We start from the raw sequence: 25,179 nt of genomic DNA, 5'->3' as shown, positions 1-25,179 counted from the left end.
TCTTATACCGAGTTTTACCTAATTGCTTGAGTCATAAGAAGAATATTTAGGGGGCAAAGTTACAGGCAACCTCGTTCACTTGCATGGGATAAAACCACAGGCATGTACTGGGTTGGAAAGTTAAGTATTCTCTCAACACATGTCCATTCCTCCTTCAACCCTGCAGTGCCAGAAATCACTACATATGATAGCAAGGACTATGTCAGATGGCAGCCAAAGTACTTCCTTTCAGGAAGACTTTGCTGCCAATGTACTGATTGACAGGTCCGCAAAGTATTCCACCAGGGAATAGTAACTTCATAAATATAGCCATCGGCAACTGTTCAACCCATCTATTTTAGCAGTTCCCCCAGTACTGTATCATTAAGACTTTTTCAACAACAACATAGTTATGTAATTTATTGGAGTGTGAAAACACAAAAAGTGGTAACACTTAAAAAGATGGCCCAGACAGAAAGAACTGCACAAATAGTTCCATGTGGCCAAGGGCGGTTTTGACTTGCAGGTCTTGAATGTGAGCGCCCCCCTCCCACAATGGCAAACTATTGGGGGGGGGGAATGAGGGGTGTTTCACAATCAGTTTGTGAAACATCATGGTAATCAGCCATTCAAATGAAAAGAAGTAACAAATTCCACTGGCGCTCTAAGGTTTTCTGGGTGTCTGAAATATTGCCAGAAACAGACAGTAGGATATAAGCTGATATATATCCCTGATCAAAGTCATACATCAAATTAACATCTGAATTGGAAATTCAACAAATATGCAAATTAACCTAACTATTTACTACTATGCACGAACCTTGATTTGTTGGAATTTGTAGGAAATGTAGTGCTTAATCAATTTTTTAGGGGTGGGGCTACTAGAGGGGCTAGCGTCGTGTAGTGGTTAAAAGCAGTGGTTTGGAGCGGTGGCTCTGATCTGGAGAACCGGGTTTGATTCCCCACTCCTACACATGAAGCCAGCTGGGTGACCTTGGGCTAGTCGCACTATCTCAGTCCCACCTACCTCACAGGGTGTCGGTTTGATTCTTCCTTAAGTGGTAGAGAAAGTCGGCATATAAAAACCAACTCTTCTTCTAAAAAGACAGCTAAACTAGCATTCAGTTTGTTGGTATAAATATCTGCAAACAGCCCCCTGTAGTTTCGTTATGTCTTCCACTCAAGTTCCCTCTCACTTCCAGATATATAAATACACGCCTCTCCTCAATCAAACTACTATCAATGGCTTGTTTCCATTCTGTTTTTAAATGTTCCTCAGGACTTTTCTTTTTCTAAGTCAGTCAAAAAACCATAGTGGCCTTTAAGAATCAGAAGACCAAGGGCGAAAACGCATGGTTGCTTTATCCTCCTTTAATTCCTGTTTTAGCCAGGATCGAACGCACATTAAGTGAAACGCATGTGTTCGATCCTGGCTGAAACAGGGATTAAAGGAAGATAAAGCGGCCATGCGTTTTCACCCCAAGATTTTAAAGGGGTTGAATATATTGGGGAAAGAGTGTGAATAATATTAATGGAAAAACAGAGGTCCATGGGGGGACGACGACGGTCCCTTGCCTTCAGTATAGTATAGTCAACCTCAACTGTCTTTTGTTAGGTAAAGGTATTCCCCTGTGCAAGCACCAGATCATTACTGACCCATGGGGTGATGTCTCATCACAATGTTTACTAGGCAGACTATGTTTTCATGGGGTGTTCTGCCATTGCCTTCCCCAGTTGTCCACACTTTACCCCCAGCAAGCCAGGTACTCATTTTACCGACCTGGGAAGGATGGAAGGCTGAGTCAACCTCGAGCCAGCGACCTGAAACCGACTTCCGTCATGATCGAACTCAGGTCGTGAGCAGAGCTTTGACTGCAGTACTGCAGCTAACCAGAGATGTAACATTCCCGTGGGGATCACATCAGATTTAAAATCTAAATTTTAAGGTACTGCACCTTTCCACTCTGTGCCATGGGGCTCCTTCTTTTGTTACCCATCTGTTATTTCCAAGGTTAACATGGCCCAATATGCCTGAAAGTGAATGTTTCCCTGAGTCCCTTCTGAACGGACTTTTCATATGTTTGAGAAAATAAGAACTGAAAACAAACCTTTCTTATTTCCTAAGAACTGAGATAAACCTTACCAGCGGCCCCATCCTTTTGGGTCAATCCAGTATGCACTCCTTGCCACAAAACCTTGATTTCTTCGTCAGTTGGTGTGTGATCTACACACAATTCATTTTCTGAGCAAGTGGGGCTTCCTTGGATGGCATTATTATGCTGTGCAACTGACTGAACAGCATTTGCCATGAGACTAGCCTTCATCAAAGGGTCATATGTGACTATAGTAGGAGGGGGTTCGGAAGGTCTCCCAGGGCCCACGTGAGAATAGCAAGGGACATTCTGAGGGGGAGGGCCTTCTGTAGCATCTCCATTCGAATCCTGACCTTCATTTGAGAGTGAGCTACTGTTTTGATCGGTCCCTTTGCCTGGTACAGATTTGTACGGTGGGTGAGGCAACATGATTTTGCCCTGAGCTTTCATAACATTGGTGGCTTCGCTGGCAGACTGTGGTCGGATAATAGTGCCCTTTCGGTTTTTGGGGGTGAAGGTTGATGGGACTTTGGCAGATTTTGGTCTTTTGATCATCTTTGCTCTACCTTTGCGTGGGTTGCTTCTCGGATTTTTAAGGTCAACAGCATACAGAAGAGGTTTAATTTCGTCAACTTTTGGTGCCATCCATGCCTGTTTAGCAATATGATATCCTGTAGATTCAAAAGGATTCAGTGTCCCATTATTTCTTTCTGAGCCTCCAGAGATAGCAAGCTTGGTTGATGTCTGAGAACTATCCTGCCCATTTTCTAGAAAAGTAGAATTAAAAACACAAGAAGGAATGCTTCTAAGATTTGTCCTAGAAGTTGTGGCTTTAATTGGAAAACCAGAAGACTGGGATGATACCCGAGGTATTTCAGTGACATTTTGTTCCGAACACTTTTCATCATCATTAGTTCCTTGTACTCTGTTAATTTCATCAAACCATCTAAGTTTTTTACAGTTCCTTTGAGTATCTGCATCTTTCCCCTTTATTTTAGCCAGTTCGATACTGTCTTTGATAGCACATACAGGCTGATTCCCAAATCTGATCCCTCTGTTTACAACCAGTGCTTTGAAACTATTACTAGGCTCATATTTAGATTCTTTCTTCAAAATGCTTTTTGGTAATTTCACTCCTTTTCTCTTATCGTTATCGTTCCGCTGATGGTCATGGTCAGATAAATTGGCTGCCGAGTCTCCACAGATCATGCTGTCATTCTGTTGATCAAGACTGCTTTTGTCCGTCTCTTCAAGCAAAGGTGCCTCACTGTTAATACGATTAGAGCAATTTTCCATTTCAGCACAATCTATATCTTCAGTACACCTTGCCGTATGAGCATCTTTCCCCTTCTGCCAACAATTAACTGAGAAGTCATTATTGTAAGTGGCAGTGGAGCACTGTCCAGTGGGAAAGACTACAGGTGTTGCTGCAGTTGGATTTGGGGGTTGTGCCAATGAGGTCTGGTTATTCCGGAGAACTTCAGGATGCTTCTCTTGCACTAAAGCAACTGGAGATGGATCAAGGATAGCCCAGGCTTTATTATCAGTAGCCAAAGTATCCTCTGTGCTTGCAGTTCCTGAAGATGGATTCTTCAACTGAGAGCACTTTTCACCTCTTTTATTTTGCATAAAGGCTAGATTATCAGCAGAAGTACATCTCTCGGGCTCTTTTTGCTCGGATGTACTCGGAAGGGAGGGCTTCTGATCAGGATCGCACGCCTGTTCCTCGGGAGTTCGAGCATTATATTTTATTAAAATGTCATGAAAAGGGGAGTTTCTTTGGATATTTGAGGTATTTAAACTTATGAGCCAATTATTTACGTTCTGATTTTTAGAAAAAGTCACGTTAGCACAATCAGATAAACTTTTGTTTTTAGCTTGTGATTCCTGGGAATTGTGTAACGTAGAGTCCAATTGCGCAGATGGAGAAGAAGCTTCACTAGGTGTTGCAAAGCTTTCAGTTTGTTCGCCAGCTTCAAGACTGTCTGTACTCCCAATGCTTTCTGAAATGGCTATTTCATTCACTTCTTCTTGAAAACTCTGAGACAGAAAAGTAAACGAATTATGAATATTCCTAACATCTGCACTCATTCAAGTTTTTAGATCAGTTTAATTGAAAGCTGAGGAAATCCTACTGTATTTTGTAAAGGGTAATAGGGTTTGAAGTTCACAAAAATATCAAGTTGTTGAAGACATTCTTATCCACATCACATTTGTTATAAACAGGGGGAAAAAAACAAATCAAACACTTTTATAGGAAACTTTAGTCTCTCTCGAGAACTATATTACATTTTTTTGGTGAAAGTTTCTCTGAAAGTTTCTGAGATATAGAATATTATCTTCCAAGCATGGTCAGAAGTGTTAAAAATGCCAATTTTCTTTAACTGGTACTTGCACACAATCATTGATTTCAAGGTTAGAAAAATGGTGCAAATTCCTAATGCTATATTTGCTTCATATTCTAGTTACCTGTCCAGCAGAAGGGGTGAATACAAGCACCCATTTCCTAGGTGCTAGTATCAAATTTCTAGGCAACTGCATGTCTCCGATTTTCCCAGATCTAATTTCATTCTATTTAGCCAAATGCTTCTTTTTCAAAAATACATAGAGTGCCATGCTGCAAATTTAGAGACAAAAATACTACCTATGAAATCCTCTGGTAGACACAACCCAGTAAATTTACTCACAGTGAAATTTTGTTCAGAGTTGCACCCTTCGAAGACCATTAATTGAGAAGGGTATGACTCTGTTTAGGATTGTACTGCAAGTCTCTTGAAATCTTTATAAAATGTAAACTAAAAATACTTCAAGGCTTTAATTTCATTCATGTTACATTTATCTTTCCTTCCTTGTTTGATGAATAAGAATTAGGTACACTTATTTCTCTTGAGTGAAACAAAAGTTACTTAATACTAGTAAAATGTTTTGGTTTTTTTAAATTGCAAGATCATGAATTTGTATCTGTAGAAGACGGGATTGGATCCTACCAGCTGGCACAAGAGGGAAAAGGGTCCACTTCTGACCCTTGAAAAGCTTTGTTGGGAGTCATGGGATCCATGTGAACAATACAAACAGTACAGACGCTATTACTATATTCAGGCTTATTAGTGACAGAAGATTTATTTTTTTAGCGATATGAATGGGGAACAAATATTTATTATGGTTATCCAGGTCTTTATGGTTCTTTCACTGGCTTTAAAAAAAAAAGGAACTTTAACTCTTGAAGACCAAGAATGAGATGTCAAAGGAATTCAGTACTTAATTTAAAAAAAAAAAACCAAACCTGATGCACTGTCTGGACTTTGAACTGCTCTACACAACTGTTGCTTTCAATGATTTTGACTGACGTAAGCAATAGAATCAGGTATATGCTGTTTCTTTATCACCAATCCTTACTTAATTACAAAGGCACCGAGGATTTACGTCAAGTGAAAAATATTACTAAAAGCATCATTCACTGAATGAATGTTAATAGTTACTGTGCCGTACTGCTATTTGCTTCTATGTTAAAATTCAAAAACTCACAAATAATCCCCAGAAAGGAACATAAAACTTTCCCCAATTTACTTGAAAAGACTCAGCGGCCCCTAGTGGTAATTTATGATGTAAAAGCAAAATAAATTGTTTATATTATTGTTTTCCATTTCATTCACTAAATTTAGTGTTGATTTAGACTACAGTCAGTACAGATCCTACACTCCAAGGGATATGTATAAACATAAACAGTAAATACATTTTGATACTTTTTGACTTTTCTCACCAGAATGTGGCTTTTAAAAGCATTTTTGCTGTTCTGAAATAAAAAGAGCTAGCACAAGACACTTGCTAATTATTTTTTAAGGGAATTCTGATACACCATTTCAAAAACTAAAAAAACTATATGAATTATTATCTCAATAAAGCCACAGCAGTGTTTTTGAAACTTTAAAGAACTATTGTTTTTTTTAAAAACTCACCGTTATAGCAGGCTCACAGTGCAATCCTAAGCAGAGTTACACCCATCTAAGTCCACTGAAGTGAACGGGCTTAGAAGGGTGTAACTCAGCTTAGTTTAGTTTAGTTTATTAAATTTTTTACCTGCCCTTTCCCAACCAAGGTTGGGCTCAGGGAAGCTTTTATCAGTTAAAATACAGCATTAGACAATAAATAAGTAGTATTAAAATCAGTAATACATTTTAACAATTTGAGGATGAGGAAGAAGAGTTGGTTTTTATATGCTGACTTTCTCTACCCCTTAAGGGAGACTCAAACCAGCTTACAATCACCTTCCCTTCCCCTCCTCACAACAGACACCCTGTGAGGTAGGTGGGGCTGAGAGAGCTTTTAATAGAATGGTGACTAGCTCAAGGTCACCCAGCTGGCTTTCTGCGTATGAATGGGGAAACAAATCCAGTTCACCAGATTAGTGTCCTCCGCTCATGTAGGAGTGGGGAATGAAACCCGATTCTCCAGGTCAGAGTCCACCGCTCCAAACCACCCCTCTTAACCACTACACCACTCTGTCTCTAAGCCAGAAATCAATGACACCTTTAACATTAGTACCGGTGGCGTCACAGCCAAGTGGAAGGCAGAAGATAGATCAATATACAGAATACAGAAAATTAGGCAGGTGGCGCAGAGAGAGAAGGGAGGCCTGTCACGATGGAACCATTGCTGCCCTCAACCACAGGCCTGGCGGAACATCTCCGTCTTACAGGCCTTGGGGAACTGGGGTAAGTCCTGCAGGGCCCGAGTCTCAGTCGACAGAGAGTTCTGCCAGGTGGGGCCAGAGCTGAGAAGGCACTGGTCCTGGTTGAGGACAACTGGATAGCTCTCGGACTGGGGATCTCCAGTAGGTTATTATTTGATGAGCATAATGCTCTTTGAGGGGTGTATTGGGAGAGGCAGTCCCGTAGATATAAAGATCCAAGACCATTTAGGGCTTTGAAGGTCAATACCAAAACCTTAAACCTGATCCGGAACTCAATCTGGAGCCAGTGCAGCTCTCCAAGGGGTCCCTGTAAGGACCCTTTCCGCTGCATTCTGGACCAGTTGAAGTTTCCAGAGCAGCCTTAAGGGTAGCCCTGCATAGAACGAGTTGCAGTAGACTAGCCTGGAGGCAATCGTTGCGTGGATCACTATAGCTAGGTTGGGGCAGGACAGGTAGGGCATCAGCGGTTTAGTCTGGTGGAGATGGAAAAATGCTGTCCTGGCTACGTGCGTGACCTGTGCCCCCATCGAAAGGGAGGCATCCAGGCTCTTAACAGTCGGTGCAATTGTTAGTTGCACCTTGTCAAGAGCCGGCAGCAGACGGCCCAGCCATGACCCTCCCCGGCCCAGCCACAAGACCTCCGTCTTAGAGGGATTTAATTTCAGCCGGCTTTGTTCCAACTTTCTTGCTACAACCTCCAGACACCTGGCCAAAGTATGTGCTTAAGGCTACACTGTGAGTCTGCTTGGCAGCCCCTGCTCCTCATTCCAAGCGGTAACTTTCAGGACCATGGCACAATCATTAGACAGCAGTCAGTTAACTGGCTATTAAAGATAACAGTCCTTGTCCTGCTACCTTGAGAGGAACTGGCCACCAGATGCAGCAAGATGGGCACATGAGGTCCTCACCCTGCTATGAACAGCTAGGCAGGCTACGACACATCGCAGTGGTGCACCCAACACAAGGATCTGGCAAGGATCAGGAATGCTTGGACCAAGTCCTATGGAGTGCCCCTCCACATGCCAGGTAATGGGGGAAACTTGTGCTTCCTGTATTTGCAAGCACTGTGCTTCACAATCTATAAGAGAATACCAGCGCTGAAGCTGATGCATTCCCACTGAAATCAATAGGATTAAGCAGTTAAAGGCTCTCTTTAAGTATTTGAAGGGCTGTCACTTAGAGGAGGGCAGGGAGCTGTTCCTGTTGGCAGCCGAGGATAGGACTCGTAATAATGGGTTTAAATTGTGGGCGGAAAGTTACTGATTGGATATTAGGGGGGAAAAATTTAACAGTAAGAGTTGTTCAATAGTGGAATCAGCTACCTAGGGAGGAGGTGAGCTCCCCATCACTGGCAGTCTAAGTAGAGGCTGGACAAACACTCGACAGGGATAAGAACATAAAAAAGCCAGGCTGGATCAGACCAAGGCCCATCAAGTCCAGCAGTCTGTTCACACAATGACCAACCAGGTGCCTCTAGGAAGCCCCCAAACAAGACAACTGCAACAGAACCATCCTGCCTGTGTTCCACAGCACCTAATATATTCGGCATGCTCCTCTGATCCTGGAGAGAATAGGTATGCATCATGACTAGTATCCATTTTAACTAGTAGCCATGAATACCCCCCTCCTTCATTAACATGTCCACTCCCAGGATGCTCTAGGCTGATCCTGCATTAAGCAGGCGGTTGGACTAGATGGCCTGTATGGACCCTTCCAACTCTATGATTCTAAGTGCTACTTCTGCTTAGGTGGTCTGTGAACCGCAGAATTAAGATGGGAAAGAAAGTAACTAATTGTCAAGTCACAATACCTGAAGGTTGCTGAAATGCTTTTTGTGCAGTTGCTGCTGCAGTTCCTCCACATTTCGCAATTCCTCCATTATTTTATCACCACAACTTTTTGCTATGTTTTGTTTCCACTGGAAAGGGTCGTGTTTGGTTGTATCAGTAGTTCTTGAAAAAAAAAATTGCTTTCAGCTGTACTTCTTATCAGTTTCATGCACAAACTTCCATATTAATTTCCTATAAAACTAGTATGATACTTAGAACATAACTTTTGGAACAACTGAAAGTATTTAACAGCTGTATTTGGCGTTTGTAAGAAAATGTAGTTCAGCATAATATAGTTCACTGGGGAAGCATACAGGTACTGATGTAAGTACCTGTATGTTTGTCCTGATGGGGCAAATGGCCGCTCCTTGGGGGCCATTCTGACTGGGAAACCAGCATGGGGAAAGGATTAGGGTCCTTCCCCCCGCTTGCACCATAGTCCGGTGCAGAACTGGGCTCCTTTCAGAGGAATGCAACCAGTATTTGAGACAATTACAGATAACAGAAATACTTTAAATGTTCCAACATGACTGTAAACTTTAGATTAGAAAAATACAACCCACTTCGTATCTGACATGTACTGGGTTTTTTTTTCGTTTTGTTTTCGTTGCTTCCAATGTCTTATTTTTGTCAAAAATCCCTCAAATTAACATCCAGTTCTTGCAATGATTGTATACTTGAGTTAAATAAACAGACCATTTACCTGCCATCGCCTCTGTATACTGACAACGGCAATCCAGTTATCTGAATTTTTTCAAAAGCCTCATCCAATTTGGGTTCTACTTTTCTCTGCACTAGGAGTTTAAAAAGAGATGCAGCCTTGAAAGGTAAGTTTGCAAAATGCCAGGTTCTTAACATTAAAAGACTGAGGATTCATCTTTGGAGGACTGATCCCATGCCAGCACCTTCCATTTCAGACTTTACCATTTTGTTTCCTTCCTGCTGTGCCTTACAGTGTAATCCTATGCAGAATTATTTCAGCGCCTGAAGCCCCCTTCAATGGGGGAAATAGTGTCCCCCAGGGCTGTTTCGGGTTCGGTTGCCAGGGTGGGGGGAAGGAAGGAGCCCTTCCCTGAATTCAAGTTGATATAGTGAGCAATGTCTAAATCGATTACCTGGAAATTATGAATCCCTCACCACACCCCACCACAAATATGAAACGTGGCAAGGCCAGAATGCACCACTACCAACTGTTCCCCACCCCCATTTGAGGAGTGTGTAGGAAATATTACCTCACATTTGGACTTGGTGCATTCACGACAGCCAGTCTAGAGGAGAATATTTAAGTGAAATACCATATTGCGTAGCTTCAACCTTGGAAAGTTGACTGAGGCATTAGACTTTGCTAAAACTGCCACATGCTCTTAACGGTAGGCACTCATTCCAGTAAACACTGGAGAGGAACAAAAGCTGATTGAAAGCACTAAATAATGCACAATAAATCAGCCGTGACCAGGGGAAAGACAGCTAAAGGGAAATTAATGTATTCAAATAAATTAACGAAGATTCTGAAATACACACTGTTATTGTGTTTCATAGAGATGCCATCTCCAAAATATACAGTTCTGGCAAAGCAAGCCAATTGCAGCAACGCATGAACAAATTTGAAATGAGTCGGTCAAAACAGCTCGTCACTGACCCTTGTAGCTGTTAACTGCAATGGTTCGGGATACTTTTTCAAAGTGCTCACATTATAAGAGTCCCTTAAATGGTACAGACCTCTCTTTCGCTGTGCATACGGAAGATGACCACGCTGGAACTTCTCAGTTGCTTCCTGGTGTTTCAGTTTCCGTTGCAGTAAAATCTGTTCTCTAAATTTTTGTTCTTTTTCTTCCTCTTCCTTCCGCTTTTCTTCAAGTGCTCTATTTAAGAACAACTACTTTTAAATAAAAATAATTACCATGAAATTCCAAGTGGTCTTTGTTAAAATTATTTTCTAAAGCCTTTTTTTTTTGCTTAAGCTCTCCCTTCCACAAAGAATGCCATTCTCCATATTTAAAAAGGTAAGACTTATTGTGAATGCGTTTCAACCTTGACAGTTTGTCACTTGCCGAATAATGAACTTTCAATGCACTTTGCAGCTGGATTTTACTGTGTGAAATGGCAAAGTCCCCCTGCAAATGAGTTATTAAAGTGCATTGGAAGTTGACTGAAAGTGCATTATTCAGCATGTGTGAAAGTGCCCTTAGAGCAGTCACAACAGCTCCTAATGAGGAAGTGCAAATCCATGGCACTATTGCTACTCTAAGCAGGCGGTCTCCACTTTGGTTGGGGGGAATTAGTTGGAAACAGAGAGCGAGAGGGAATAACTGGGATCAATAACGTACGTATACCAGGATAGTCCTGGGTGAAAACTCTCAAACGAGCAGGCAGCTGTACAATTAAAATATGGTTTTATTAAATAATTAAGTAATAAAAGCAAGAAATCTATCTCAAGCAATGAGCATTCACACGAAGCATGCAACAGCCGACTAAGAGAAAAGGGAGGAAGCTGGATAGGGTTTCAGGGATGGGTGATAGTTACCAGCCTTGAAGGGATGTCCAGGGAAAGCAGTGCTGAAGAGGAAAATGGATCCAAGACGCACACACACTATGAAAGGCCAAAGGACCAATATTTATAACCCAAAATGGGCCTTGGGTGGTATGAGGTAAGCTGGCAGGAAAGCCAGAGACAAAGAATTGATTGCTTTTCTGAGGTTCGAACAAAAAGATAGGAGAGGCTTAATGAGTCGTCAGGACCCAAAGGAATGCCTGAGCTATTCTCTTGAATACTCACTGATTGCTGGGACGGGTGCAGATAGGGTAAGCCATGGTCTGTTCAGAGCGCTGACTGAATCACAGTCACAGTGGAGACTAGCTTGCCCCACTGTCCAGCCAGGCACATCTTAGGACCAGGGGAAAAGTTCAGCGGCCAACTGCCTTCCTGCCCAACCTTGACACACAAGATGGATCCCAAAACTCTCTGAGAGGCATCCATTTTGTGGGGAGCCGTGTCTTGCTCTTGTGCCAGTCTTTGGTCCCCATGCCTTCGTTGCACCCCTTAGCAGGAGGAGGAGTCTGACTGCTTACACTATGTTAACCATTCTGATCAATCACAAGTATCATTGGCAGTTGTTGCATAGCCTCTGGGCCAGGCAGGATACTAGCTTCCAGGTATTACTGGGGTTTAGAAGCGTTATCAGCAGCCATTTTAGCCCTTTCAGTGATGGAAATACATAACTTATTCCAGTCGACAGTCTCGCCCCAGCGTTACACACTACTGCAGCTTCCAAATAATCTCCAAACAAAGCCCCACACAGAGCACACGGCTGAGATCAGAGCACTGGCTGCAGCAGCCAGATCAGAGATTGACTCACTGTCTGGCACAGAATCTTGGTCCCATCACTGCAACAAATCAGCACTGAAGTAATTATTTTCTATATGTAACAATCGCTCTAGTGAATTGAAAAATGGCATCCTACCAATGCCACTGCAGAGGCATATGTGGGGTCTGTTGGGGAACAGCCTGCAAATGTTTAACAGAAATAATCTCACCTTGCACCCTTCTTCAATTTCCCTTCCAAAGCTGTGATTTTGCACATTTCCCCCCTTACTGAAAATACAAAGCCTTTTATATTGAAGAAGAAGTTGGTTTTTATATGCTGATTTTCTCTACCTTTTAAGGAGAATCAAATGTTTTTACAATCTCCTTCCCTTCCTCTCCCAACAACAGACACCTTGTGAGGTAGGTGGGGCTGAGAGAGCTCAGAGAGAACTCTGACTCGCCCAAGGTCACCCAACAGGCTTCGTGTGGAGGAGTGGGGAAACCAACCCGGTTCACCAGATTAGCATCTGCTGCTCATGTGGAGGAGTGGGGAATCAAACCTGGTTCTCCAGATCAGAGTCCACCGCTCTTAACCACTACACCAATAAAAGACTCCAGACTGTACAACAAAAGACTCCAGAGTCTTTTCATTACCTGGCCATATACCATTTCAGGCAGTGTAAACTCATGAACTCTGCCCATGTCTTGATTGCATTGGGGGCAATATTGTAACAGAAGGCTAACAACAAGACACCTTATCCTCCAGCTATGATTTAGTTTAGCGCTCATTTTAAGAGGTCAACACCAACAAAATTAACCTTGCTAACTAAAATTTTAGCCATACAATCAAAGAAAGTTTGAAAAATCTGATTATCACTATTAAAAAGGCATGTTTCTTCAGAGGATCATAGCTATTCTGCATCTTTTTCACCCATTAAGTATAAACAAGACATCTGAATTAAAATACACTTAAAAGTAAAAACATGGCCTATACTTGCATACCTCCTTCGTTTATTTGTTTCTACATAATGTTTTCGTGCTTGATTATGAAACAGTCTTTGATCTTTTAGCAACTCGTGGCGTTCTTTTGATAAATCCCTCTCAAGAAAAATCCTCAGATTTCTGATTGTGACATTAAAGACAATGGAAACTGTAGTAAAAATCCTAGAAACTTCGGTTAAAAACTTGCAGTCTAGATTAGAAATTAAATTTTATGTATTCTTAATCTCCTGTTCCTATTCATCCTTTCACCAGGCCAAATCCATACAACAAATGAACCCCCCCCCCAAAAAAAACAGTGCTGTTTCTTAGACCAAATTAATTAACCAACAAATTTAAACCTTGCTCACATTACTATTTATAATACACTTTAAAAAATGATCCTAAGTGCACGCATATAGAATTAAGTCCCACTGAAATTAATGGGAATTAATTCCATGTAATCCAACATATCATGTGGCCTGGATGCAAAAACAAAGACAGCAGAGTTAATAATTATGTGCTGTCAAGCCACAAGCCACTCAGCCTCAGGACTGTGGGGATTTCAAGGCAAGAGATTGACAGAGGTGGGCCTCTGCACAGTAACCCCAATTTTCCTTGGTGGTCTCCCGTTCAAGTACTAACTATGGACAACCCTGCTCAGCTTCCAAGCTCTGGTATTAGGCTAGTCTGGGCTATTCAGGCTTCTACAGTAGAGCTGCCTTCCCCTATTCTACATTCTTAAACACACACACATACATAGCACCTTTTCGCTAGTCCAAAAACATACTTTTTAAAGAGTCACACATGAAGTGTCCGAGACAATCCCTGACACACATGCAGAACCAGAGGCACACCAGACTTTTTTGTTTAGCACGACGGGCCCGTTCTCCACCCAACAGACTTAGCCTGAATTGCTGCCAGCATTGCCGGGGCTCAGCATGCTCCTAGTGTGCCCGGCCAAGTACAATCCTAATCTCTCTGCCGGTTTTTTAAAGCACATGTTGCCTTCTTCTGATCTAAAGTGTTAATAAAATTGTCTAGCAAGAATGAAAAAGCAACCAGGCTGGGCTAAACCCAACATAGCATAGCATTCTGTCAGTAAAGCCCAAGCCATGTTAGCTCAGAGGCAAAAGCTACCAACAGCAGCTTGTTCCAGATGTTCCAAGCTGCATATTAGCAAAAAACAGACAAGAGTTTATCTGTTTGCTATTGTCCTCTCTCAGCCTTTGGAAGTGCAACACATTATGGCAGAAATCAGCCACTGAGAGCATGTGAGAGCAATCCTAAACACATCAACTCAGAAGTAAGTCTAATTTTTATTCAGTGGGGAAAGTATACTTTCCTAGGAAAGTATAATCTGGACTGCAGCCTGTGAGTCAAACCTGCCCCACTAAGTGGTGTTATCTGGCTTTTCAAAGATCAAAAGCAAATCTCATGTTGAAAATTGAGGATGAAGGTGAGTCCCATGTCTATAAAAAGGTGCAGATTACTTATTGCTACTTCACTGGGGCTACAATCCTTAACACACTTACTAGGCTGTAAGCCACATTGAGTTCAGTAGGATTTTACTTTTGAATATGCATGTTTAGGATTGTACATTGTGACCTTTCCATTCATAAAGGGCCATTTTATGTCATGTCACATAGTAACAAACTCAGGTTTGCCATCAAACATATGCTTGACAGTAAGCCCAAGGCAATCTCAGCTCTCTGAATGCTGCTCACATGACATTTTTAAAAAAGTTTGCACAACTAAAACAAAATGTGAGAAGCACAAGTGTACAAAGCCACTATGAACCTAGGGCTGCCTGTGGTTTCCTCTTAAGCGCATACTTCATGACAAACCTGGGTTTAAGGCCACACAGTGTGCAAAACCAACAGCTCCCAAAGAATGCATCTGTGTGACAAACACACTCTTCTGAATACCTGTATGACTCATTCACACTTTTAACCGGTTTAGGTATACACTCTGATCCTAGGCAGAGAGTTAGGTATGATTAAGACTACTGATTTCAATGGGCAAGCCTAAATCTCAGTAGGGAGAAAAGAGATTGCAGGTATCCACACTGGTCCAAAAACAAAATCCAGAAACATAAGCCGTCCAATACCTTTTATGAAGACCAACCAAAATGACCCAACCCAGTGTTAATAAACAGGAGTCTTGTGACATCTTAAGACTAAAAAGAAAAATGTTAAGAACTAACAACTTTTATTTAAGCATAATGTTTTGTGGACAAGAGCTACGTGAAGCCATCTAGAATAGATGCACCTGAAGCAGCTCCTAGCCAACCAAAGCATATATGCACAGTTGTTAAACCCTTAAGGGTGCCACAAGACATATTCGAGAGGGTAGCCGGTCTGCAGTAAAAGAGCTAGATTTGAGTTCCAGTAGCACCTTAGAGGCAAAAGGATTTTCTAGGTGTAAGCTTTTCAGAGTAATAGCTCCCTTCATCAGTTATAAGTACGACCCGGGATCCCTTAGCCTCCGTCCCTACTTGAATCAGACCAAGGGTGTTTTGAGTCTCAAAAGCCAAAGAAAATCTTGCTGTTCTTTAAGGTGCCACTGGACTGGAATCTAGCTCCTGAGGCATCATTCATTTTTACTGCAATGAAACCCCTCTGGAATGTCAAAACAGCATGCAAGCTTCCTGTGGCCGCACCACACATCCTAAATAATGCACTTTCAATCCACTTTCAATGAACTTAAATGATCATTTGCAAGTGGATCTTGCGGTTTCACATAGGCATTTATGCATGGGAGGTTTTGCCTTGGATTTGCCACTCTCTAGATGCACATTTTCCCCATATGAATTCTCAAAACTCTGCACGGGGACTTATTTTTTAGTTCTGAGAATTTGGATGGGGAAAATGTGCATCTAGACAGCGGCAAAACCTCCCATGCATAAATGGCCACACAGTAAAATCCAGCTGCAAAGCGCATTGAAAGCGGACTGAAAGTGCATTATTCGGCATGTGTGAAAGCACCCATAGAGTCTCCAGAATGCTTCATCAGGCTGGGGAAGCATTTCTGGAGGACTCAAAAAACTTCCCTACTAATTCTGTGCAGGTGTGATTTTGGTCACTCTTAAGGCCATTTACGCATGGGAGGTTTTGCCTTGGGCTTGCTGCTCTCTAGATACACATTTCCCCCATCCGAATTCTCAAAACTCTCCATGGGGGCTCATTGTTGAATTTTGAGAATTTGGATGGGGAAAACATGCATCTAGAGAGCAGCAAATCCAAGGCAAAACCTCCCATGCATAAAAGAGCAAAAGAGATGATGTTTTGTTTCAGGATGGCCATTTATGCACGGGAGGTTTTGCCTTGGGCTTGCCGCTCTCTAGATGCACATTTCCCCCATCCCAATTCCCAAAACTCTGCATGGGGGGGCTTATTTTTGAGCTTTGAGAATTCGGATGAGGAAAGCGTGCATCTAGAGAGCGGCAAATCCAAGGCAAAACCTCTCATGCATAAATGGCCGATGTCAAGTGTGTGTGTGTGTGTAAAGTGCCACCAAGTCCAAGCCGATTTATGGCGACCCCTTTTTGGGGTTTTCATAGCAAGAGACGAACAGAGGTGGTTTGCCAGTGCCTTCCTCTGCACAGCAACCCTGGACTTCCTTGGTGGTCTCCCATCCAAATACTAACCAGGGCCGACCCTGCTTAGCTTCTGAGATCTGACGAGGTCAGGCTAGCCTGAGCCATCCAGGTCAGGTCAAGGTCCACCTCAAAGAAAACGGTTCGGTGTACAACACCTCAAATTTTAAAAAAGAGGGAGGGGGAAGCAACACGTGAAGACGCTGCAGAAGAAGCCCCCTGAAAGGGGGTCCCCGCTCTCAGGGCCGGCGCCAGTTATTTTTGCACCCTAGGCAAGGCTAACCCCCACTGCTAATGTAATGCCCAGATATAAGGGCTGGTTTAGAACACTATGTATTCATACGCACACACATGGAAGCTTTGGGAAGTTGGCATCCGGGAGCCATGAACCAACAAATCATGCTCTCTGTGCCTGGTACGGCCTCTCACCAATAGAGAGCTCTGAATTACGTTCACCTTCAGGAATGTGGTTTCTGGTTACTGAGCTCACAAGATCAGGCACTCACTAAGTGACGCCTTCGGCCAATATCTATAGGTTATGCTAATTAGAGTGAAGTAGACACTTAATGTGCATTGGTGCTTTTGTGTATCAATCTGCTTGTCAGCAGCCATGGGCCTGCCCCATACGAATGCATAAATATTTCTGAGCTTCCTTTGTTTCTCGGGTGAGTAACTCTGCATCTTATTTGTGGGTTATTTCACCCCCAGGGTCTGTGTTTAGCTAAATAAAGAACCGTTGCTCTTTTTAACCTCCTCCTAGTTGTCTTCATTGGACTCTATAAGACAACCAGGGCACGTCACGAACCAATTATCAAAAACAGCTGCCTTGCAGAAAAACAAAAGCCCAAAACTATTTTAGGAGACGTTATAATTAATTACATTCCACAGCACTGTTGTGGTGCTTATCTGGAAATAAATAACATAAATTGCCAGTTCACAGTGGGTAGCCGTGTTAGTCTGTCTGCAGTAGTAGAAAAGGGCAAGAGTCCAGCAGCACCTTAAAGTCTAACAAAAATATTTTCTGGCAGGGTTATGAGCTTTCATGAGCCACAGCTCACTTCTTCAGACACCAGTAGTAGAAAAGGGCAAGAGTCAAGCACCTTAAAGACTAACAAAAATATTTTCTGGTAGGGTGTGAGCTTTCGTGAGCCACAGCTCCCTTCTTCCGATACAGCTAGAAAGCTCATACCCTGCCAGAAAATATTTTTGTTAGTCTTTAAGGTGCTACAAGAGTTCAGTAGTGTTTCTTGCGCTCTGGAACAAATGCTCACGTGGCTATTTTAAACATTCCCAGCAAGAGACCACTGGGCTATTTCTAAATTTGCAACTTGGTAAAGTGCTATAAAAGTTTTCTAGTAGAAAAGGGCAAGAGTCCAGTAGCACCTTAGTTCAGCTGTGGCTCACGAAAGCTCAGACCCTACCAGAAAATATTCTTGTTAGTCTTTAAGGTGCTACAAGAGTTCACTAGTGTTTCTTGCGCTCTGGAACAAATGCTCACGTGGCTATTTTAAACATTCCCAGAAAGATACCAGTGAGCTATTTCTAAATTTCAACAAGAGATGGATTGACTCAATAAAAGGAAGCCATAAATAAAGGAAGCCACAGCCTTCAATTTGCAAGATCTGAGCAAGGCTGTCAAAGACAGGACATTTTGGAGGACTTTCATTCATAGGGTCGCCATGAGTCGGAAGCGACTTGACGGCACTTAACACACACACACATTTCTAAATTTGCACCTTGGTAAAGTGCTATAGAGGTTTTCTAGTAGAAAAGGGCAAGAGTCCAGTAGCACCTTAGTTCAGCTGCGGCTCCCGAAAGCTCAGACCCTACCAGAAAATATTCTTGTTAGTCTTTTAAGGTGCTGCTGGGCTCTTGCCCTTTTCTACTACTGCAGATCTGAAGAAGTGAGCTGTGGCTCCTGAAAGCTCACACCCTACCAGAAAATATTCTTGTTAGTCTTTAAGGTGCTACAAGAGGTCACTAGTGTTTCTTGAGCTCTGGAACAAACGCTCATGGGGCTATTTTAAACATTCCCAGCAAGAGACCACTGGGCTATTTCTAAATTTGCAACTTGGTAAAGTGCTATAAAAGTTTTCTAGTAGAAAAGGGCAAGAGTCCAGTAGCACCTTAGTTCAGCTGCGGCTCACGAAAGCTCACAGCCTGCCAGAAAATATTCTTGTTAGTCTTTAAGGTGCTACTGGGCTCTGGCCCTTTTCTGCTACTATAAATTGCCAGTGTCTGTCTGTCTGTCTGTCTTTCCTTCCTTCCTTCCTCCCATCCATCCATCCATCCATCCAATCTCCTTCCTTCCTTCCTTGACACTAAACCTGTGCCCCTCAGGCCAGCTGCACGGCCCCTGTGAGGCCTGCGCCCTAGGCGGCCGCCTCGCCCGCCTTCATGGCAGCACCGGCCCCGGCCGCCCGCCACACCCCCTTCTCGGGAGGATACGTGCTGGGGGCGAAGGCGCTCCAGGCCCGGCGGCCGCCGCCCCGCGCCAAGGCGCCGTCCGAGGGGCTCCTCCTCCAGCACGGCGCCGCCGCGGCCTTCGCCTCAGCCGCCGCCGCCCGCGCGTAGCCGGAGTAGTAGCTGACGTTGCTGCCGCCGCCGCCGCCGCCCAGCTCCATTCACGCCCCGGTCGCCATCGCCGCCTCGCGGGTCCCCCCCCCCGTCCGTCCCACGCCACGCGGGCCTAGCGCCGCCGCCTGGGCCCTCTCGCCGCGCCGCCTCCGTCCCTCCCTCCGTCCTCGGGCCTGCCCCTCTCGGCCTCTCAGCGCGCCGCGGTGGGGGCGCCCCGCCACGGAGCCCTGCCCGCCTCACAAGCGCCGGCCGCGGCCCCTCGCCCGGCTGCAGGGCGCCGCCGACGCCGCCCAGACGCCATCTTAGCAACCGGCGACGCCGCTTCCTTCGCAACGGAAACCATGGCGACGGCGGAGGGGGGGGAGAGAGAGAGAGAGAAGGGGGCGGGGCGAGGGGCGGGGCCTGCAAAGAGACGTTTGTTCCGGAATAGGGGTTTTTTTTTGTAGAAAAGAGCAAGAGTCCAGTAGCACTGTGTGTGTGTGTGTGTGTGTGTGTGTGTGTGTGTGTGTGTGTGTGTGTGTGTGTGTGTGTGTGTGTGTGTGTGTGTGAGAGAGAGAGTGTAAGTCTAAGTCTTAAGTGTAAAAAGTGCAACATTGTCCTGCCTGTGTTCCACAGCACCTCATATATGCGGCCTGCTCCTCTGATCCTGCAGAGAACAGGCATGCATCATGACCAGTATCCATTTGGACTGGTAGCCATGGATAGCCCTCTCCTCCAGGAACACGTCCACTCCCCACTGTCACTTAGAGGAGGGCAGGGAGCTGTTCCTGTTGGCAGCCGAGGATAGGACTCGTAATAATGGGTTTAAATTGTGGGCGGAAAGGTACTGATTGGATATTAGGGGGGGGGGGATTTTTAACAGTAAGAGTTGTTCAATAGTGGAATCAGCTACCTAGGGAGGAGGTGAGCTCCCCATCACTGGCAGTCTAAGTAGAGGCTGGACAAACACTCGACAGGGATAAGAACATAAAAAAGCCAGGCTGGATCAGACCAAGGCCCATCAAGTCCAGCAGTCTGTTCACACAGTGGCCAACCAGGGGCCTCTAGGAAGCCCCCAAACAAGACAACTGCAACAGAACCATCCTGCCTGTGTTCCACCGCACCTAATATATGCGGCCTGCTCCTCTGATCCTGCAGAGAACAGGCATGCATCATGACCAGTATCCATTTGGACTGGTAGCCATGGGTAGCCCTCTCCTCCAGGAACACGTCCACTCCCCACTTAAAGCCTTCCAAGTCAAAAGTAATACCCTCTGCAGTACTGGAGGGAAGATTCAAGAAAACCCTTTGTCAACAGGGACTGTGCGTCTGCCCACAAAAAGAAACAGAATCGATCGAGCGCCTGTTAAATTCCTGGCCGATGCGTGTAGTTTTGTGTGTGTGAAGTGCCGTCAAGTCGCAACCGACTTATGGCGACCCCTTTTTGGGGTTTTCATGGCAAGAGACTCACAGAGGTGGTTTGCCAGGGCCTTCCTCTGCACAGCAACCCTGGTATTCCTGGGCCCTGGCAAACGTATACACGCATAATTATGTTATGTTCTGTTATGTTATATCCCGGGACTCTCCAGTTAAAAGGGATAGGAAGCAGATGATGTGAAAGCTCTCTATCTGAGACCCTGGAGAGCTGCTGCCTGTCAGAGTAGACCTTACCTTGGTAGACCAAGGCAGCTTCATGTGTTTATGTGGCATGTGTGTGTGTAAAGTGCCTTCAAGTCACAGCCGACTTATGGCGACCTCTTTTTGGGGTTTTCATGGCAAGACACTCACAGAGGTGGTTTGCCAGTGCCTTCCTCTGCACAGCAACCCTGGTATTCCTTGGTGGTCTCCCATCCAAATGCTAACCAGGGCCGACCCTGCTTAGCTTCTGAGATCTGATGAGATCAGGCTAGCCTGGGCCATCCAGGTCAGGGATAGCACCTTAAAGACTAACAAAAATATTTTCTGTAGTAGAAAAGGGCAAGAGTCCAGACAAGCACTTTCCTCTACTTAAAGACAGATGGATTCACATTCTAAGCTGTATCTGAAGAAGTGAGCTGTGGCTCACGAAAGCTCATTCTCTGCCAGAAAATATTTTTGTTAGCTTTTAAGGTGCTACTGGATTCTTGCCCTTTTCTACTACTGCAGGCAGGCTAACACTGCGACCCACTGTGAAAAATATTTTCTGGCAGGGTATGATAAAACCAAGCCTGAACTGACCCTAGAAGCTAAAATGACTAAACTGAGGCTGTCGTACTTTGGTCACGTCGTGAGATGACAAGAGTCACTGGAAAAGACAGTCATGCTAGGAAAAGTTGAGGGCAGCAGGAAAAGAGAAAGACCCAACAAGAGATGGATTGACTCAATAAAGGAAGCCACAGCCTTCAATTTGCAAGATCTGAACAAGGCTGTCAAAGATAGGACATTTTGGAGGACTTTTGTTCATAGGGTCGCCATGAGTCGGAAGCGACTTGACGGCACTTAACACACACATGAGCTTTTCTGGCAGGGTAAAGGGGCCAAACAAAGTGCGAACAATATTTTTTATAACAGTTTCAAACTCTTAATACATCGGTGGGAATACATAGAAAGTGCGAACAGTATTTTTTATAACATTTCCAAACTCTTAATACGTCGCTGGGAGTACCTCGTGCAGTAACAGCCATTGAGCTTTCGTGAGCCACAGCTCACTTCTTCAGATAGCTGTGACTATCAAAGTAAAACGAGACTTAACAAAGTACAAACTGGGCCTAGGACAGTTTCACACTCACTAGTGCAGGGGCCGTGGCTCAGTGGTAGAGCATCTGCTTGGCATGCAGAAGGCCCCAGGTTCAACCCCTGGCATCTCCAGTTAAAGGGACCAGGCAAGTAGGTGATGTGAAAGACCCCTGCCTGAGACCCTGGAGAGCCGCTTCCAGTCTGAGTAGATAATACTGACCTTGATGGACCGATGGTCTGATTCAGTAGAAGGCAGCTTCATGTGTTCTTGTGTTCATGAAGTCAGACCGAAACTTGCATCCTGTGTGACAACTGATCCTTTAGGGGAGGGGCTGTGGCTCAGTGGTAGAGCATCTGCTTGGCATGCAGAAGGCCCCAGGTTCAATCCCTGCATCTCCGGTTAAAGGGACCAGGCAAGTAGGTGATGTGAAAGACCTCTGCCTGAGATCCTGGAGAGCCACTGCCGGTCTGAGTAGACAATACTGGCTTTGATGGACCGAGGGTCTGATTCAGTATAAGGCAGCTTCATGTGTGTTCATGTCAATCTAACCATCAGCCTGCTTTCAACCAAGTGCAAGCCACAGCTGTCATGGATTGAGAGCGGGACAAGAGCTTTCATCTTAGGAAGGGCTGACATCTATATGGAGATGGATTGATGTTTCTAGCAGTAGTGAGGCTAGGAAACCTTCATTCCTACTGGAGCTAGATATTTTTGCATCATGTGGGGAAGATAAGGAATCCCTCTCACGTGCAAGCACCAGTCTGATTATGGTGGGCCCATGCAGTCAGAACCCAGAGCTAGGATTGCCACTCTCCAGGATAGGGTTGCCAGGTTGGCAACCGGCACAAGGTTTTAGGGGTGGAGCCTGAGGAGAGTGGGGTTTGGGGAGGGGAGGGACTTCAATGCCATAGAGTCCAATTGCAAAAGCGGCCATTTTCTCCAGGTGAACTTATCTCTGGCTGGAGATCAGTTGTAATAGCAGGAGATCTCCAGCTAGTACCTGGAGGAGGGTGTACTAAACAAAAATAGCCTGCTGTACAGTTAGGTTAGCAAGTTAAGTACAGCAGTAATAAAAGGCAGGAATATATATAAAATAGTTTATCCAAGTTGCTGTATAGTGTCTCAAAAAATTCTATACAGCAAATTAGATAAACTATTTTATATATATTCCTGCCTTTTGTTACTGCTGTACTTAACTTGCTAACCCTCCAGGAGGGGCCTGGAGATCTCCCAGAATTACAATTGATCTCCAGATGACAGAGATCAGTTCCACTGAAGAAAATGCCTGCTTTGGAGGGTGGACTGTATGGCACTATACTCCACTGAGGTCCTTCCTTTCCCCACACCACATCCTTCCCAGGCTCCATCCCTCAAATCTTCAGGAATTTCCCAACCTGGAGCTGACAACCCTAAGCCAGATTGCCTAAGACCTCTCTGTGGATGTGGGGAAGGGGAAGAATGGGAAAGGAGCTGTTCTTTGCCTCTTATGTGTTTTACAGTGGGGGAGCGCATCCATGTGAGCGCCACTACAGCATTCTTTTTATGCATACACCCGTCTGCATTCTCCTGGCAGGAGGGGACAGCAGATGCCAAGTACTGTAATTTTCCAAATTGGGTCAAAAGTCTTTCTGTCTTTCATTTCCTTGGGTTAGTATATGCACCATTATTTCTGTAGTCTGCATACTTTCTGGAGACATGCCAGCAGAATAACTCTTGTATTTGTTTAAAGAAATAGATTGCCTTCATTCCTACCTGTGCACCTTGCTGTGGCTAATGTTGTCCAAACAGCCCTGTTTTGGTGTTCCTCCTGGCCTCAAACTGGTGAAGAGGCAAATATCAGGAGGTGGTGGCAGCTATGGAAGGGGAAGGCCCCCCAAAGCTCTCGGGAGAGAGGTGGGGTACGGTGAGGAATCCCTGTGGAGAAGAGTGGGTTTCCCCTCAGCCAAATGACTTCCCCCTAGCTTCTGAGCAGGGCTGGGTTTGGCTCACTTGTTCGAGCCAGCGTGGTGTAGTGGTTAAAAGCAATGGACTCTGATCTGGAGAACCAGATTTGATTCCCCACTCCTCCACATGAGCAGCGGACGCTAATCTGGTGAACTGGATTTGTTTCCCCACTCCTCCTCACGAAGCCAGCTGGGAGACCTTGGGCTAGTCACAGCTCTCTTCGAGCACTCTCAGCCCCACCTACCACACAGGGTGTTGGTTGTGGGGAGGGGAAGGGAAGGCGATTGTAAGCCGGTTTCATTCTTCCTTAAGTGGGAGAGAAAGTCGGCATATAAAAGCTAACTCTTCTTCTTCTTCTTCTTCTTCTTCTTCTTCTTCTTCTTCTTCTTCTTCTTCTTCTTCTTCTTCTTCTTCTTCTTCTTCTTCTTCTTCTTCTTCTTCTTCCCTGAACCAGGAGTGAGAGCCGACTGGCAGATGCTGGAGGTGGAAACGTTACAATGGCTGCCTCTCATAAAATATAAATCCCTGGTGCTTAGAGGTCTTGGGGGAAAATGTGCTTTTCCCCAAATGTGTGAGCAATGTTAATTTTTTTTTTTCAAAATAAGCCTGGACTGTGTCGAACTGTACATCCTCCCAATATTTGGTACATGAAAATAGGTTAAATACCTGAACGCCTTATTAAAATCAGTGGCGCCTTATAAGATACTGAGTTCTGTTGCAAGATTATTTCCAGATGACCAGAAATCAACAGTTCGCATTGTGCTGCCCCTCACCCCAAGAATAAATATCTCTGAGTCTGAATTGGGATTTGGTGATTTGTAAACATAATATGCCTGAGACCCCAGCTGCCAACCCCATCTCCCCCTCCCTCCACCCCTCCCTGCCTCTTGAAACAGCTGGGGGGGGGGAAGCAAACTATGGGAAAGGAGAAACCCTTTTCATGCTGGCTGGTGTGTTCAGCTTTCCTTTAGGAGCAGAAGGAAGGAAAACCTGAACCAGGGTAAGCCAGGAAGGGTAGGGGGTCCCTTGCCATTCTAGTATGCTCCATTTGCTTCTGTTTTTCCTGCCCCCCTTCTTTGTATGGTTATCACAGTTCTCTCCGAACTCTCTCAGCCCACGCGGAGGCAGGCAATGGCAAACCACTTCCAAACGTCTCTTGCCTTGAAAGCCCTACGGGGTCACCGTAAGTCAGCTGTGACTGTGGTGTAGTGGTTAAAAGTGGTGGTTTGGAGCAGTGGAGTCTGATCTGGAGAACCAGGTTTGATCCCCCACTCCTCCACGTGAGCGGCGGAGGCAAATCTGGTGAACTGGATTTGTTTCCCCACTCCTACACACGAAGCCAGCTGGGTGACCTTGGGCTAGTCACGGCTCTCTCAGCCCCACCTATTTCCCAGGGTGACTGTTGGGAGGGGAAGGGAAGGTGATTGTAAGCCGGTTTGAGTCTCCCATAAGTGGTAGAGAAAGTCGGCATATAAAAACCAACTCTTCTTCT

The 25,179-nt window shown here is 44.7% G+C and overlaps 1 protein-coding gene across 1 annotated transcript in view; it reads right to left on the bottom strand.

The window, feature by feature from the left end:
- Positions 1-19,095, bottom strand: part of CEP126 (centrosomal protein 126) — a 31,398-nt gene extending 12,303 nt beyond the window's left edge. Inside the window, exons 1-6 of the mRNA XM_056858864.1 lie at positions 18,920-19,095; positions 12,898-13,017; positions 10,311-10,453; positions 9,295-9,385; positions 8,573-8,714; positions 2,123-4,112 (exon numbers count right to left, since the gene is read on the bottom strand). Of these exons, the coding sequence (XP_056714842.1) occupies positions 2,123-4,112; positions 8,573-8,714; positions 9,295-9,385; positions 10,311-10,453; positions 12,898-13,017; positions 18,920-19,095 (2,662 nt within the window). The remainder of the gene's footprint in view (positions 1-2,122; positions 4,113-8,572; positions 8,715-9,294; positions 9,386-10,310; positions 10,454-12,897; positions 13,018-18,919) is intronic.
- Between the last annotated feature and the right edge of the window lie 6,084 nt (positions 19,096-25,179).

The sequence above is a fragment of the Euleptes europaea genome, chromosome 12 (assembly GCF_029931775.1).
Source record: "Euleptes europaea isolate rEulEur1 chromosome 12, rEulEur1.hap1, whole genome shotgun sequence".
Classification (NCBI taxonomy): Eukaryota; Metazoa; Chordata; class Lepidosauria; order Squamata; family Sphaerodactylidae; genus Euleptes; species Euleptes europaea.
This window is presented reverse-complemented; position numbering and strand designations above follow the sequence as displayed.